We start from the raw sequence: 16,547 nt of genomic DNA, 5'->3' as shown, positions 1-16,547 counted from the left end.
CTCCAAGTTTTCATTGCATCGGAGCCTGCCTACTCCAACAACTCCAACTCCTGTGTTTTTTCCCAGCTCTGAGCTCTGTAAACTGTGCTAGGTAGGCTTCAAAGCACTCCACACCAGCTGCAGTGCTATGCAGTTAGAAACACCAGGAGTGGTTATGCACTGCCTTGTGGTGGGGAAAGGGCAGAGGGCTGGAGTGCTCCCCAGGGGGTTCTGGTTCATTTGGCTGCTACACCATATTGTAGCATGGGCACAGGGGCTGCTGCTCAGGGGGACCATAAGCAGCGTGGTCCAGGTTGGACCACGAGTCTCTTGCTCTGGTGCTTTCACTACAGAACTAAAGGGCAGAAGGTCTTTTGCCTCCTGACTTTGTAAGTGACTGTTTGTGCAAAGTCCAATAGAAAGCAGCCCAGGACACTGACTGGAGAACTCTTGTAAGAGTGAGACAGTTGACCCCAAACCTGATGGAGGTAAGACTAAAACCTCCATCTCCTGGGTGCTGGTACCAAGCTTAAGGGAGAGAACAAAGTCAGTTTCATTTCCTTGAGTGCCTGCAGCCAGGAGAGGATTCAGGGCTACAGATCTTGAGGATATGAAGGTTTTCAACTCTCTTCGCAAAGTGGTGTTGAAGCCTTATACTTTGTCCTAGTGACTGTCTGGCTTATGAGGGTCCCTGTGTAATGTGCTGGCTTCTCTGATTTCTGTTCTCCTGCATCCTCTGGACATCTGTAACACCTGCCCTGAGATCTCGTGTTTTGCTGTGGGGATGGAGTCGAGTCACGAGACACTACAGCACTGAAGCTGAGCGCACCCTGAGTATCACCTGATGAACCATGTATTTGGGACTCCTGCTCCTCAGCCCAATACATGACAAGTGTCACACAGTCATGGACAAGTGAATACCCTCTTCCAAGAAAGTCAAGTCAGACAGTTTTGCAGCAGATCTCTTCTGAGATGCTGCAAAGCACATCTCTTCTGGGCTGTTTTTGAATTTAGGAATCTCCTAGGTCTGCTGTCGAAAGGCTTCAGGTTTTACACTTGGAATTTAGTCTACAGCCCCAACCAGCCACCCATTTATTTAAAGCACTAATTTAAGGACAATACTTCCTGCCACTCTGCTGTCAGTGTGACTAGAAGCACTGCTGCTTTCCTTTTTTAGAGGAAATGCTTTGTCCTGGCTGTCGTACACCGATGCTGTTCTGGGAACTCTAAGGGGAGAACCCGTGCCTCATGGCAGCGATGGGATCCTGGGACTGGTGATTGTGTTTTTCCCATCTGAATCTTTCCCCAGGCATTACCCGCCAAGAAGAAACACATGTGGAAAATATGATATTACATTCACGCCCAGCAGCACTTGCAATACCTATTTCAGTAGCAAGGCCAAGGCCTGAAAGGAGCATGGAGAAAGTTCTGCTCGCTCTTCCCTCGCACAGCCAACACACTTGATTTTTCAGGGGCTAAATCCCTGTGGTGGCAGCAGTACGTTAAGTCCTGCCCAAGGTTTGTCTGACCAGCTGTGGACAGCCTGGACTAATTTTACAGCTTGCGCAGATACAGAGGCAGGTCTGGAAGGTGCCATGTCGTCCTCACCTGGCCATGTAGGATGATGCAAATCACACCCTTGCAGTGCCCGCTCCCCTGCTTGGCTATGGGGATGACTGGGATCCATGTGGGCATCTTCAGTGCCAATCCAAGCAGCACGAAGGGGTTTGGAGCTGGGGAGCAGCTGGAACCTCACCTCCATCTATTGGGTCTGGCCAAACCCTTAATGTAGAGCATCTCACTCCTCCCACTCCTTGGTTCCAAAACACAGTGGTGTTACTGGAGCCAGGCAGTCCTGGGTGCGGCTGCTATCTTGCCTCTTGATTAAAGCTTCTGGATCCTGCCAGCAGGTTTAGCTTTCTCAAGGATTATGGCTTTCTCATTCCTCCTTCTGAGATGATGCAAGCCTAACAAGTCTGTGCCTCTCATTTTGTTCCCACTCATCAGTGTTCTTTCAATGCAGACTGTCAGGAGCTGTCTCACCTTGCCTTCACCCAGCACAGCGAACTCTCAGCTTTGACTGAATTGCACCGCACTTTTGAAAAACTAAAATATAACAAATAATAACAAGTCCCTAATAATACCTAGAACAAAAGCATGCAAGTGGGTAACTTTCCTGTCCAAACCAGATTTAAAGTGTGAAAGGACTGTTGTGGCTCTGACCAACTGACAATCTGTAAACCAAAGGCCATTACATTTGAAGCATCAATTATTTTATTTTAGTTGTTACTGTGTTAAAAAGCATCTCTTGATTTAAAGAATGAAAGTGGTGGAGCTTTCAGCACATCTCTAAATTACTTGTTTTGATAGTTAATCTCTTGCACTATTAAAAATGTTGCCTTTTATTGCTAATCTAAATCTATCCCACTTCTGCTGTCAAGCACAGGATCGTTGTCGTGTTTGTTTCTAACAGCCTGAAGACGAAGAGATCTCTTGAGTCTGAAGGCTGAGATACAATGCCAAAGGATGTAGCCTCTGGATTTCACTAATTTTATTCAGTATTTATGGCATGCATTTGTCCTTCATGGTTTACAAGGTGTCTGTCCAACTCCCGTTGTGCAAGTTATTGCACAAACCCAGAACTGGTCCCTGTCCTAATGGTGTTATTGCCCAGAGCACCGTGTGTCTGGGTGCTTCACCGTTCCCAGTTGTCACTCTCTTCCTCTGATTGTGCACTGCAGTCAACCTCCTCCATAATTTTATGTTTTTAAATCCCCTAATTTTTTCTACTCTTTGGATTTCAGCTGTAACACCACTTCAAGCCATCCACCGGCTGCTGTGGCTGGAGACCGCGAGTGCGGGCAGGAGGAACAGCAAGTGAGGGAGCAGAGGAGCCAGATCAGCATCCCTGGCAGTTCCAGGTGGTCAGTTGCCTCTCGCTGACCCACTCTTGTTTGTGAGCATCACGGCAGAAGCTGAGCAACAAAGCGGCACTGTGGGTGGTGGGACATTCCTCATAGCACGAGGGCACTGTGGGGAAGGCGTGCAGATGTCTGTGTGAATACCTAACAAGCAGGCAACAGAGACTGGCATCAGGACCTGGTTTAAAGGGGGAATCAAAATCCCAACAGCATGATGCTAAGATCTTCCCCAAAGAGTTTATTGTTGTTCTGCTGTCGCAGCCCTTGAATCTCTCAGTTTTAGCAGGAAAATTGTTTCACTCCTACTTTTCTCCCTAGCTCAGCACTGGGCTCCTTTCCCAGACCAAGTTCTTAAGCTAATTTTAAAAAGAGACTCTTTCCCCATGAGAAAGAGAGGAGGCAGATGTGCTCTCTGACATGCCATAGCATGTCTGCTGGCACTGCCGTGCTCCAAGCCCATCTCTGGTATCTCCACTGAATCAGACAGTGTCTCTCCAGTGGGACTGCTTGCCCTTGGGGACACTTTCTTCTTCCTTTCCTTCTCAGAAGAATGGGACAGTCACATACAGCACCACAGTCCTGCCCAGAGGTCGTGGTAGGAGACAGGAGATCCGGCCTGCAAAAATATTTTGAGTCAAGAATGTTTTGAAAGACTGGACTAGAGGGGTCAGGCATGCGAGGAGAAAGATTTGCTATTTGTAGCAAATCCAGTGTCAGGCGTGTGAACAGAGACAGGGCTGCAGGCACAGTGTGGGAAAGCCCGTCAGCTTCTTCACGGCTGAAGAGTTCGGATGCTGGCATGCTTTTCGGGTTCACTTTTCAGGGAGGTATTCTTTTCTTTGAGACACTGGTCTTGGTGCTGAAGACCCTTGAGGAAGAGGACTGGTCTTCCATGTTATGTCAATGAAGATGGATGAAAACCTCCTTTCATTCTACTTTCCCCCTTCTCCTCCTCATGTTTTCTCCTCATTTTCTTATCACAGAAGAAAACAGCTTTCCTCAGCTCCCTTGTATCTCCTCACTTGACCCTCAATTTCCTCACACTTACTTCCATTCATTTTCTTTCTTAACCTTTCCTTAGTACTCCAGTTGTTAAGCAATGCAGATCCTCCCTCAACTCTAATTTTTGCCCCAGTCGCCTCCTTTTCCTCCCAGTCAGCACCATTTTCTGGATACTTACCTCTTTTCTTGCCCTGTCCTCTCTCCACTCTCTCTGGTTTGCCTTCAAAACTCTGTGTCCCTACAGTCTCTTGCCTACAGCCTCTCCTGTCCACCCACACACTTCTGCCTGCCACTGAGAGATCACTTTTCTCACATGTCCCTTTGACCGCACCACCTGCCTCTTTGCATCTTCCCTGGGTTCCCTCTCCTCCATCACATCACACATGAGGTGCCTGCACTGTTGCCCCTCAGTGGGTTTGGAGGAGGCAGCCCCAGCTCCTGTGAGGCCACACTGCTGGTGTCTCATAGTGTCTGCTTCCAACCCAATGTGCATTTTCCCAGAGGCCTTCTGCTCACATAAACAACCTTAGGTCCGTTTTGGATTGAATATTAATATTCCTTTTTTACATCAAGCCCTAGAAACATTATAGAATCATAAAAGAGTTGGGTTGGAAGGACCTTCGAAGTTCATCTAGTCCAACCCGCCTGCAACGAGCAGGGATGTTTCCAACTAGATCAGGTTGCTCAGAGCCCCATCCAGCCTGGCCTTGAATGTCTTCAGGGATGGGGCATCTATCACCTCCCTGGGCAATCACTCCTTATCAGCATCACCCCCTGTAATGCCTATAAAAGCTTGTGATAGCAGACATGCTATTGGAGCACCCAGTCATCAGAACCTCTGACCAACTCCATCTCACTGTTTGTCTCCTCTGTCTGTGATCCCTTGGCTGAGACAGCGATCTTCCCAGACCTGGGCTGTCCTTTGGCCTTTATCTTCCCAGCACAGTGAGTGCCACACCATGATTATGGCACCCTAGACTTTTAAGTAACAGTGATAGTAGCAAGAACAGAGAAAAATATACAGCTTCACATTCAAGTGTCGCAACAGCTATCTTAAATTAGGTAGAAACTGGAGAGGGGCCTTGTTTGGAGAGAAAAAGGAATTGGGGAGTAAAGGAACAGGGTTCCATGCTGGCTTCTTCATTGGTGCTCTTCATAGGAGATGAAAGGATGAGGCTCTTCTTCTTCAGACTGAGTCAAGGATTATCCACTTGCTGGTAAATACAGAGCTAAATAGGCAGGCAACCTCACAGCCTGAAAGGAAAGTTCTCTTCTCAGTTCCCAAAAAGCAGCTAAGAGGCTCTTGAGGCTCAGCAGACAGCTTGGGGCTGTGCATCCCAGTGACACAGCGGTGCTGCTGGGAGGCGGGAGGCTGATGTGCAGGTCTAGGACAGAGGCAGGACGTCCCTGTTTCTTGGTGGAAATCATCGATCTGCTCAGCATGCTGGTCACTGTCCTACTCATCTTGAGACACCTCATGCTGCATTTTCATTGATGGGGACCATGCCAACCCTGGGGTAACATGTGCCAGTCTTGGAGCGGGGTGTTTAAAGGCATCGCCTGGCCTAGATCTGCTTGAGGAGCAGGGCTTACTGCGCTTGAGATAATATTGTCCTCTGTTCCCCAGGTAATTGCAAGCCAGGGATCAGAAAAACATCTAATAGCTCAGATTTAGCTTCAGTTCTTGATTTCCCCAGAGGCTTTTTGCACTCAGGAAAATGAAATTTTAAGCCTGTCTTTTGGAGCTGCTGTCATCAGGTTGGGCTGTGTCTGTGCTTTCATTTCCATCATCCTTCCTGAATGTGACTAACTCTTTCTGTCAGGGCTGGGTGACCAGGCACCTGCCTGGATCCAAACCAAGCCCACTTACTAGATTTCCTCTTGTTCCCCAGCCTGTCCAGCCTGTCTCTGTCTCCCTCCAGCTGATAACACCACACCAAGAGGTGCTGACGTATTTCCTTGCCTCAATACTTCTAGAAGTCATCTCTGAGTAGAGGTATGATAGTCTTAGAGTCTAGTCTATTTTTAGTGCTTTTACAGGCTCATTCTCTGACCTCGAGGAGGAACTTTAACCATCCGCTGTCTCATTTTGTCATTTGCAATAGAGACTGCTCCTACCTCATCTGCAAAACACTTGTGGGTTGGTATCACTTGGAGTTTTTTGCTTGGAAATCACATTACAGAAGGGACTCGTGCCTTATTGGCACACAGAATTTTTTAAGTTGTTGGCAACACAGCTGATCATATCTAACTTATTGGGTGGGAAAATGCACCTTTTCTTCGCTCTGAGGAACTGCTCTGTAGTCTCCTTTCCATCGCCACTGTTCTGATAACATTAATTTTTGCAGTCACTGAAGGAACACAGCCTTTTACCCAGCAGTAGCCAAGGTGTCACAGGCAGCTCTTCACTGGGCAGGTGGTCACTCTGCTGCTCACAAACTCAGAGAAGCAGTTTCATTCTCTCTAGATATTTTTTTTTTTTTTGTCAATTCTATAGGTTTGGTCAAGATATTCAGTGGTGGGTGTTGATTAGGGGTATGTGATCCAAGGGTCTTCATCTTTCTGCCTCTTTTTAATCTCTTCTGAGGGAGGGTCTGCCAAGGTGAGGTGATACTGAAGGGTTTTGGATGCCACATACAGCTCCGGAAGAGACAGGAGGAGGAGAATGCCTTTCCCAGGTACCTTAGCAGCACGTGGTTGGCAGCAATAGTAATGACAGACACCCCAAAAAGGGGCAAAGTGCATTCCCAGCAGTTCCAATACCCTGCCACCTCTTTTCCTCTCTCTCTCCCCTTTCTCTCCCTCTCCTTTGGCCAGGCTCACAGCCAGACAGGGCACCTAACACCTTCTTCGGGGCGATGAATCTGACTTTGCAGCATCCACCCTGGCAGCCTCGTGAAGATTTCTGGCTGCGTCAGCCAAAATTCCTGCCGGGGACTGTGCTGCAATGCAGCACTCCACACCCCCGCCGGTGCTGAGCCCCAGCATGGGCAGCCGGTGCTGCTCAGCTCCCGCCATGGGCTTCCCTCTTCCTCCTCCTCCTCCTCCTCCCGGCCAGCCCCGATGATTCCAGGTTGCTCGGCGTTATCTCCCGCGGGCACTTGGCATCCGCAGCGTGTGTCAGCGCAGCCGGGCGCACGTTCAGTTTCACAAGGCGCTGCCGGCAGAAAGCGCTGGCTCCCCGAAGGGATCGGCTGTGGTTTCGTGTTTCATTTCCCTCGCACGCTACACCCGAATTCCAGACGCTTTCTGGCTCGGCTGCAGGGTGGACTCGGAGCACAGGTCCTTTGCCGTACCCAGCGGAGGCAGACGGGGCTTCCCTCAGCTCCGGGGAGTGGACCATGAAGACGTCAATTGTATTTTTGCTTTGCATCTCAGTTTTCCCAGGCTTTTCCCAGGGCAGAGTTGTTGGAGAGGATGAAATTGGTTTTGCTGAGTGTAACGTGTTTTTCCCGGGACAAGTCCCACCTGAAGGATTTACGGAGCCGTTCCATGTGAAAATCTGCCAGCAGTACAACAAAGAGCCACGCTTTGCAACCCTCTACAGCACTAAGGACAAAATCCCTCTTTATTCAGCTTTTAAGTATACAAAGCCAGCCCAAAACGAGGAGGAAAACTGGCTGGTCGAACCACAGGTAAGTCAGCTTTTCCTTCACTGAAAAGCAAATGTTCCCGGAGAACATTTCCCCTGGGGTGAAGCTGGTGATAGGATTTTGCAAAGGAGGCAGGAGCTCTGCTTGTTGAACTTCTTCTGATATTAATTTAAAGTGAGCAGAATTTATTTTTGTGCTTGGAACTGAGCAAACAAATAGTTCCTTGTCCCATGGGGCATTTAAGGAAAGCTGGGAAGGGAAAGTAATTTTTTACACCAGCTGACGGGTCTGTCCAGCCGAGTCTGCTCCCACAGGAAGGGAGCAGCGCTGGTGGGCAGCAGGGTCAAACATCACAGTGTCAAGTTTAAGTTTGTTCTGTTGCAATCGTGATTGCAGTGTTGATAAGAGCCCTTTAGCTTCACTGCACAGAGATAAAACATACATTTGCGGTTCACCAAGTTGACACTGCAGCTTTTTCTTGTGTTGCTGTGGTGCAGATGCCAATAGGGAAATGAGTTGTTGTGTCCAGAAGCCTGCAGGCTTCAGTTGGGTTAAAAGTGTGCAGGATAAAATTAATTTCTCCAGCACCTCAGTGGTCTTTGTCTCCCCCGACACTTGGCATGTTTAAACAAGTCCATAAGGTTGTTAAATTTAAAGAAAATCCTTAAAAAATGGAAATTGCTGGTGCCCTAGGAGAACATGTACGCATGACCTCTTTTTTTTGGCTGTGTTTCTGGTTTTTCAGCAGTGATCATGGGGAATTTTGTAGCAAACATCAAGCTACCCCCACCTATTGAGCTCAGGACAGGTCGGCAGCGTGCAAGGGTGCTTGGTCAGGGCAGAACTGCTGCAGCGTCAGAACAGCCTGTTGGGAGCGGGCCCTAGGGTGCTGGACATTGCCAGAATCAGAGCTCACCCCTGTTCCAGTGGAATGGCTGCTAAGCTGATTGTCCTCATGGGGGGTGATGAGATACTGAGGCCATGAGGTCACAGGCAGTGAAGACAGGAGATCCTGCATCCCTGTCTTCACCCTGGACTGCCTCCCTGCTCTCTTGGCTGGGTTTGGAGTTGCAGGAGGTCCCAAGGGCCTTTTGGTCTGCTCTCCTTCCACTTCCCAGATGGCTGTGGGAGGTATCTGCTTGCCCTTTCAAAACAGAGGGATGCTTTCTGCAAACTCTCCCATTGTGGAGTTGAGGAAGGGTGATGAATTTTTAAAGCACAAATAGGACCAAGACAAGTGAGATTCTTTGGTCAGTGCCACGGAGGCAGCCAGGCAAAGCGGCAGAGATAAGATCCCATTTGCCTTGGCCACTGACAGCCTTCATCATCTCCAGCCCCCATATCTCCTCCTGTTCCTCATGGTCTGACTCTCCAGACCTGCTCAGGCTGTCTTGAAAACTGTTCCTGCTGTGGAGCAGTGGGCATTGCTCCAGCTGGCTTTCCTGCCCTCTCTGCTCCATCCCTCTTCACCCCTCATTTTGTCATACAGAATCACAGAACCACAGAATGGTTGTGGTTGCAAGGGATCTCTGGAGATCATCCAGTCCAACCCACTTGCTAAAGCAGGTTCACCAGAGCAGGTCACACAGGAATGTGTCCAGGCAGGTTCTGAGTGTCTCCAGAGAAGGAGACTCCACAGCCTCTCTGGGCAGCCTGTTCCAGTGCTAATCATCCCTGCCAGCACTCCAGAGACTCAAACCTTGTGTCTCCTGCCACCAAAACTTACTGCAGCCCTAGAGGTAATTGGCCAGGTGTTACCTTTAGTTGCTCCAGCTTCTTCAGAGCATCCCCATGGGTTACTGTAGGTCCGTTCTTAGCTTACACTAATGGGTCCCCTTCACCCATTGCTGAAATGCAGGTGTCTTGGAGGTGGGAGGAAGCAGCTCTGTGGTTCACTGGAGGAATGTCAGTCTGAGACAGAAAACTATTAGCAAAAAAAAAAAAAAAGAACAGAAGAATCTGTAAGGGGAAGAAATCAGGACTATGAAAAGTTCCTATGACTCAAGAAATAAGCACATACGCCCCTCTCAGGTACTGCCTGGGAGGTGAAAGTGGAGAAGAGACTTCATACCCATTGTGTGTGTTCCTTTCAAGGCTAGGGCAGTTGGTTAGGAAGGTCAGATGGCTGCTGAGGGGAACCCTTAGCCACACCTGCTCTGCAGCATAGCCCCATGAGGTTATATTGCCTGTTTTCTGGGTAATTTCCTCGCCAAGACAGGGACAGCTGGGTATGAGCTGGCTCAGCTGCACAGTGGCGTGTGCTTATGCCTACGTGCATGCACGTGTTGATGCAGAAGCACTGCAAGCAGAACGAATTTGCTGTAAAAACACACTCGGCACCCTGGTGAGGGCCTCGGGGCTGTCACATGCTTTTCTGTGTGTGTGTAATGATGTAAGTGGTGAGGGTATGGTCTCACTCCCTGCATGCCTCCCTCCTCAGGAATGCCTGCCCAAGAAACAAATGCCAAATGTAGCACAGAGGCAGTAATTGGGTGAGAAGTGTGAGGAATGTCAGTGCCACCGCCGCCCGATTGACAGCTGGAAACAGCAAATTAATTCAGCAATTAGTGAAAAATTAGAGAGCAGGAAGGGTAGGCTGACTCCTCCAGGCTCAGGTCTGAAAACCTGCTCTGCCACAGATTTCCTATGGATTGAGAGCAAGTCACTTAGGTGGCTTTTACCTTGTCTTGTTTCAGTTGTCTGAAAACCTATGGTTTTGACTCTTTCTGTGGATTAGAGAGAGATGGAAAACTCTGGAATTGCTTTTTCTGTCCTAACATATGAGGGGCTGGATGAATCACTGTGTGTTTTCCTTTGGTTGATGACTCCCACCAGCCAGATGACCAAGGTGGGCTTTGCATCACCCAGCTATAGTATAGTCACCTCTGAGCTACTCTTGCCACCTCTCCTGGTAAACAATCAGGAGAAACAGGTACATCTAGAGCCTCTCGTGTGAACATCCTACAACAGAAACCTTGGCGTAAGGTGCACTGTGCCTCCTCCCTGAGAAATGAGTCCCACGCTAAGGCTGGATGAAATATTTTCACTGCAATCAAAGGCGTGAGCCTGTCTGAGGCAGTAGTGAGGGGAGTGGGATGCTGAAGTTCGGCTGGAATCCCAAGTACTGGGATGGGGAAGGTGGGATATAAGTGTCCTACTTTTGTAAATGACCAAACCTGATGGAAGCTGCTTGCCCCTCTTGCTTGCAACACATCAATATTGTTAGGTGCTCACATCCATACAGGTGTCCAGATGCACAATTTATTTTTAAACCCCCATCCTATGAATGAGGTGTTTACCTGCCTGCTTGGATCTTGCCCGTGGCTGTTGCAGATTATTTGGACTGGTGGCTTCATGGCTGACTCCATGAACGCAGCTTTGCTTTGATGGTGACACAGACCAAAATCTTTCTGAAGCAGTGGGGAAGGGTACCTTGCAATGCAGATTAGATGCAGTGCTGCAGCCAGCTGGCCTTTGGGGCTGAGCTGGAGGAGGCATGAAAACCCCAGTTACACATGAGTTATTACAAACCATAATATGAGTTATTATAAGCATAACTCCATGATGTCAGAGCCTTACGCATGGACAGCACACAGACGCATTTTTGTCATGTTCTGTTTTAATTGCACCTAAACAATCCTAATGGTATGTGCAAAAGCCTGCCGCTGAACAGGTAACCCGAGATGTATTTTCTTGATAGGCACCTCCAGGTTTGCATGCATCAGCTCATAAACAGAGAAAATTAAATTTATACCATCTGCTTCAGGCAGGCTGGGAATCTCTAACAGGAGGAAGAGCTGACGCATCTTGGGTCTACATGTCATCATGGTACCACACCTCAGGCCCCCTCCACTGTCTCCTTTTGTCCAGAAGGCAGCAGGGTCCTGATACAGAAAGGGGCTGCAGCAGCACCATGGGGGCGAGAAGGGATGGGCATCCCTGCAAGGGTGTCAGGCTCCAAGGGGCCAGAGCACGGGGGGCAGTTCCCAGGCACAGCCTTGCACCCGTGCCCGCTCCCCTCTCAACGCACTGTGGGATTAAACACACCAGGTGCATCCTGTGTCCCAGCACCCTCGTCTCATCAGGACAGGGAGAATGGGTTGGGGAGGCAGGAAGGGACAGTGGTTTTGTGGAATGTAGAATGTTCGGCCTCATCAGCCAGCTGCAGCCCATGTGCTCGGGGTGACTGAGCAAGAGGAGCAGAATTAGTGCAGGATAAGCCTTTTTTAACTGGTGCATTTAGAAAAAGCTATGACTTGTGCATCAGCACTTTGACCCTTCCAGTCCTGAAGTAAGAAGCATCAGATGCTTCCAAATGAAGTGCAAGAAACCTCCTAGCAGGAGATGGAGGTAGTGCAGCCCTCTGCAGCGGCCAGCGCTGGCACTGTGACCAGCCCTGGTGCAGATGGAGCTTGAGCCTGGACCGCAGGGGGTGGGGGGCTGCAGGAGGCCAGCCAGAGCTCAGTCCTGTTCCAGGGTGATGGAGAGCTGCTGACAGGGGCTGGCGCTGGCCCTTCCACCCTGGCTCTCGGCAAAAGCTGCTGCAGAGCTGCAAGGAGGTGATGCGGCACTCTGGGTGAGGTTGCAAGGACAGACATGGCCATCTGTCTGTCAAGTGCATTGCAGGATGGCCAAGGGATGGGCAAGGGTGACTGGGGAGTGATTCAAGGTAGAAGATGAATTGTCTGCCCATAAGTGTCTCCAGAGTGCATATTATATGGTGCAGTAAACAGCCTATAGGCCAGGAGCAAAGGCAGCAGGTTTAACTGGGCCACCACAGTGCTGGGAGCTGAGGCCACAGCCCCTGAAACAAAGACTATAAGAGGCAGCGACTGCCAGACACCGTCTGCCACCCCCAAGCTTCTACCAACACACTCACCCTCTAATTTAGGGAAGAAAATGACAACCTGGCGCACCCCTGGGAGCGGCTGCCGGCAGTGTCAATAGGAGAGATTAAGAAGCAGACAGAGCTGTGGCCACCAGTGAAAGACCTGAGCACACCCTGTCATTTGGTGCTCCTGCTCCCACTGCTGGTTACCTCCCATGTGCAGGACTCCAGACCAAATTACTGCTGCAGCAATTGCTGCCTCTGGCTCTGCAGCACAGGAATGGCAGACACAGCAGGTGCACAGATTCCATCAAGGACCTGCGGTGACGGTGTCCTTACCCGTGTTACGCCGGGAGGTGTGCAGTCACGAAGGATGAGATTCTGACTTAATGACGTGATGTTCCAAGTATTAATGACAAGCCCTGGGATCTCACTGCCATGTCTGTGTTCGAGGCAGGCAAGTTCAGCTCACCTGACATGGTGCCCGGCTTCATTCTGGGTTCTTACACTATTAGTGGTAGGAAGTAAATGCCTTCTCTAGGCATCTTATATACTGTGCTTTGTTTTGTTCTTTTTCTTCATGGCTTGAATTTGATAGTTCAGAGGGACAGACTTAAGGTGCTACAGTAGGTGCTTAAATGAACTGGAAGTACCATCACCGTAGGAGGTGAGAACATGGGCCTAAATCAAGCCATCTGTTGGTCTTCAATATCTCTTCTAGAAAGAAAACCACACATTAGCAGCTTGGTGCAGGATGGCTGGTGGGCTTCTGGAGGCTGTGTTGTGTTGTGTTGTGTTGTGTTGTGAACCAGACTGGAGAGATGCAAGCATCCCTTGCAGCCTAAACCTATGTGTTTGGCAAGGCAGCTAAGCAGAGCTTAAGCTCCTCTGAAGCACTGCAAGGAAAATAAGGAGGGAGCGCAGGATGTGGTCTGAGGCACAGCATGTAGTAGTGGTCATAATGGAAAACATACTTCAAGGCCCATTTTACATGTTGCTCTAGGAAGTCAAATTGCATCCAGTAACTTTGCTCTCTACTCTTTCAGATAGATGATCCAGAAAATGACCTGCATGAGATGGTGCATGAAGCTGATGTCGCTGGCACTGTGGCCAACCTTGGTGCAAATCAAGCTCTGACCTCAGATTACGTGGGCTCCGGTTATGAGCGAGGGCTGCTCAATCCCAGCTCACTCAATGAGGAGGATTTCCAGATGGCCACTTACACACTCACGAACGCCGTGCCTCTGAGCCCATCTCTGAGCAAGAGCTGGCACAGAGACATTGGGAGGGTAGTGGAGCAAGCGCTGGTCCCTCACTGCTCCAAGAAGGATCATCTGTATCTCCTTGCAGGCGCGATTCCTTCCAGCACCCGAGTTAAAAGCAAGGTGTCCGTGCCAGAGACCCTTTGGCTGGCAGCCTGCTGTGACGCTCCGCAGGGGTGGTCCCTGGGACTAGTGAAAAAAGTGAATGATGAAAACAGCTTGGTGGACCTCACAGTGGGAGAGCTGGAGAAGCAGCTTCTCACAGGAGTTCAGTTGTTCAAGGGAAGCTGTGGGGAAGACAACCAAAGCCAGGAGAAAACAGAAGCAATACTTCAAGCTGTCAGTCAGATCCGCTCTGGAGAGCAAGTAGAAACAAGTGATAACCAGGAGGCCAAAGACAGTGGCTTGGTGAGAAAAGTGGCTGGTATCATTGCTACCCCTTTCATCAAACTTCTGGAACTCCTCATCTACGTGTTCGTGGAGCTCGTGAAATTCGTGTTTTATTTTCTGTGGCTTGTTATCAAGTGGGCTGGTGCTACAGTCCTGGATGGGGTCTACAGCCTGTGGAAAGGGGTGGTGTCCTACCTTAAAGCCATCAGCATGGTGCTCATCAGCATCCCCTATGACGTGGGGAGGGTCATCGTCAACATCTTCCTGGGCTTCCTGCAAATTGTTCAAGATGTGGTGACCCTCACCTGCAAGATCCTGAGCATCCCTGTGGGGTTTGTCCTTCACCTCGCTGCTTTCCCTTACCAGTCCATCTGTGCCATTCCCTCCGTCCTCAAAGACATAGCCACCGGCATCGGGGGAACCTTCTCGCTGGTCATCGATGCCACAGCCGCCCTTCTGCATGGCTTTTATTACCTGGCTGGTCACATACTCAAACGATTTGTCCCTAAAATCTCCTCTGATGACTGACAGGGATGGATACCAAGGCTGCAAAGACACAGAGAGAAGGAAGAGCGGGACAATGCTTTAAGATATGTGGCCAAATGCTGTTAATTTTGTTCTGGTATTTATTGTAGTGACATAATTAATAATGAACCAACTGGGGAGTAACAGAGAAGGCCGAGGTGATGTCGCTGGGGAATGCCACCATTGTAACTCAAGTTCGGTCTGTTGTAAAGTGTCTGGGTTTCATCAGTGCAGGCCACAAAGTTTCTATGATTTTCAGGTGTCAACATGCTTCCTCTGGGAGACACATGCTAAATGCGCTACGAGGTTATTTCTTTTCAGCAAAGATAAAACTGAGACCTGCGCACTGGCAGAGAGCTCCATGGAAACCCATCACTGCCAGGGAGGAGGTGGCGACCAGGGCAGGATTTTAGTTACAAGGGGTTTGCTGGGACCTGGAGAAGGGGGAGGGAGGTGAAGGTGCAAGGATTTGGGGCTGGGAAGTGGTGGGGAGTGAGGAAGGGTTGGGCCGAGGTCCTGCTGTTGGTTGCACTGCTCATTGCACCAGGGTCCCATGGTGAAGGGGGTGCAAACGGGTGTATCTCATAGTCGTCAGGCCTTTCCAGGCAGTGGAAATCGTGTGGATCTTGCTGTGAGAAAAGACCCACTGCATGTTCTTTGGCGTGGTGGGAAAACATTTTCCCTTAGCCATACCAAGGTCATCTCTCCCCAGGCCTTCTCTGGTGACCACTAAAGGTCTAAGCCCTGAAGCTTCAAGATGTGGCATTCCCTGAAGGTCCCAGCCCTGAAGCCCTTGTGCCTGCTCCGAAGCCCAGCAGCATCTGGTAGTCACACTTTTTGGCTCTGAATCAGCTGCCAGCCTGCCCTGCCTCCCTTGAGAGCTGACAGCTCCCCAGGCATGCAGCAGTATTTACATGCCTGAGGTCTCTGTGAGCTGATGCCCAGGTTGGGGATGGGTCATATCACAGCCATCCTTCCGAGGCTTGTTTTGAAAGCACACCTCTCTGGGGAAAAGTGATCCTCCTGGGTTTCCTGCATGTGCAGAGTGGAACAGCTCTGCTCTTCCCACTGGTCTAGGTCAGCGACAGGTACATCCTTATAGAGAGGAGACGTGGAAGAGGAGATGCACAGGGAGCACGGGGGATTTTTCTGCTTTCGTGCAGGGTGATTTGATGTTGTAGAATCACAGAATCATAGATTAGTTTGGGTTGGAAAGGACCTTCAAAGCTCATCTCGTCCCCCTGCCATGAGCAGGGACATCTTCACCCGGATCAGGTTGCTCAGAGCCCCGTCCAGCCTGGCCTGGGATGTCTCCAGGGTTGGGGCATCTACCACCTCTCTGGGCAACCTGGGCCAGGGTTTCACCTCCCTCATCACAAAAAATTTCTTCCTCATGTCTTTCCTGAATCTCCCCTCTTTTAGTTTAAAACCATAACCCCTTGTCCTATCACAACAGGCCCTGCTAAAAAGTCTGTCCCCATCTTTCTTACCATCCCCTTTTAAGTACTGAAAAGCTGCAATAAGATCTCCCTGGAGCCTTCTCTTCTCCAGGCTGAACAACCCCAGCTCTCCCAGCCTGTCCTCCCAGCAGAGCTGTTCCAGCCTCTGATCATTTCTGTGGCTCCTCTGGCCCCTCTCCAACAGGTCCATGTCTTTCCTGCACTGAGGGCTCCAGAGCTGGACACAGGACTCCAGGTGGGGTCTCACCAGAGCGGAGCAGAGGGTCAGAATCACCTCCCTCCACCCGCTGACCACGCTCCTTCTGATGCAGCCCAAGATACAATTGGCCTTCCGGGCTGCAAGTGCACATTGCCGGCTCATGCCTAATCTTTCATCCACCAGGACCCCCAAGTCCTTCTCAGCAGGGCTGCTCTCAATTCCTTCATTCCTCCAGCCTGTATTGATACCGGGGTTGCCCTTGTCCCTACCCAGATGTGGGGTGGAGTGGCAGGAGCCTGTCCTGGGCGGGCAGGTGGGTCCCCTCAGTGCTGTGCTGGGGTGAAGCTGGCCGGAGGGACGCCGAGGAAGGGAGTCCTGCAATCGGCAG

General features: G+C 50.1%; 1 protein-coding gene across 1 annotated transcript; it reads left to right on the top strand.

Annotated features, from left to right (window-relative positions):
* Positions 1-7,054: 7,054 nt before the first annotated feature.
* ENDOD1 (endonuclease domain containing 1) lies at positions 7,055-14,914 on the top strand. The gene is made up of 2 exons (XM_082071565.1): positions 7,055-7,537; positions 13,370-14,914. The coding sequence occupies exons 1-2, from the start codon at positions 7,244-7,246 to the stop codon at positions 14,501-14,503; spliced, it is 1,428 nt and encodes a 475-aa protein (XP_081927691.1). The 5' UTR covers positions 7,055-7,243; the 3' UTR covers positions 14,504-14,914.
* Positions 14,915-16,547: the final 1,633 nt, after the last annotated feature.

Source organism: Streptopelia decaocto (assembly GCF_964273445.1).
Source record: "Streptopelia decaocto genome assembly, chromosome: 1".
NCBI classification, from domain to species: domain Eukaryota; kingdom Metazoa; phylum Chordata; class Aves; order Columbiformes; family Columbidae; genus Streptopelia; species Streptopelia decaocto.
The sequence above is the reverse complement of the archived record's forward strand: the minus strand, read 5'-3'. Positions and strand labels throughout refer to the sequence as shown.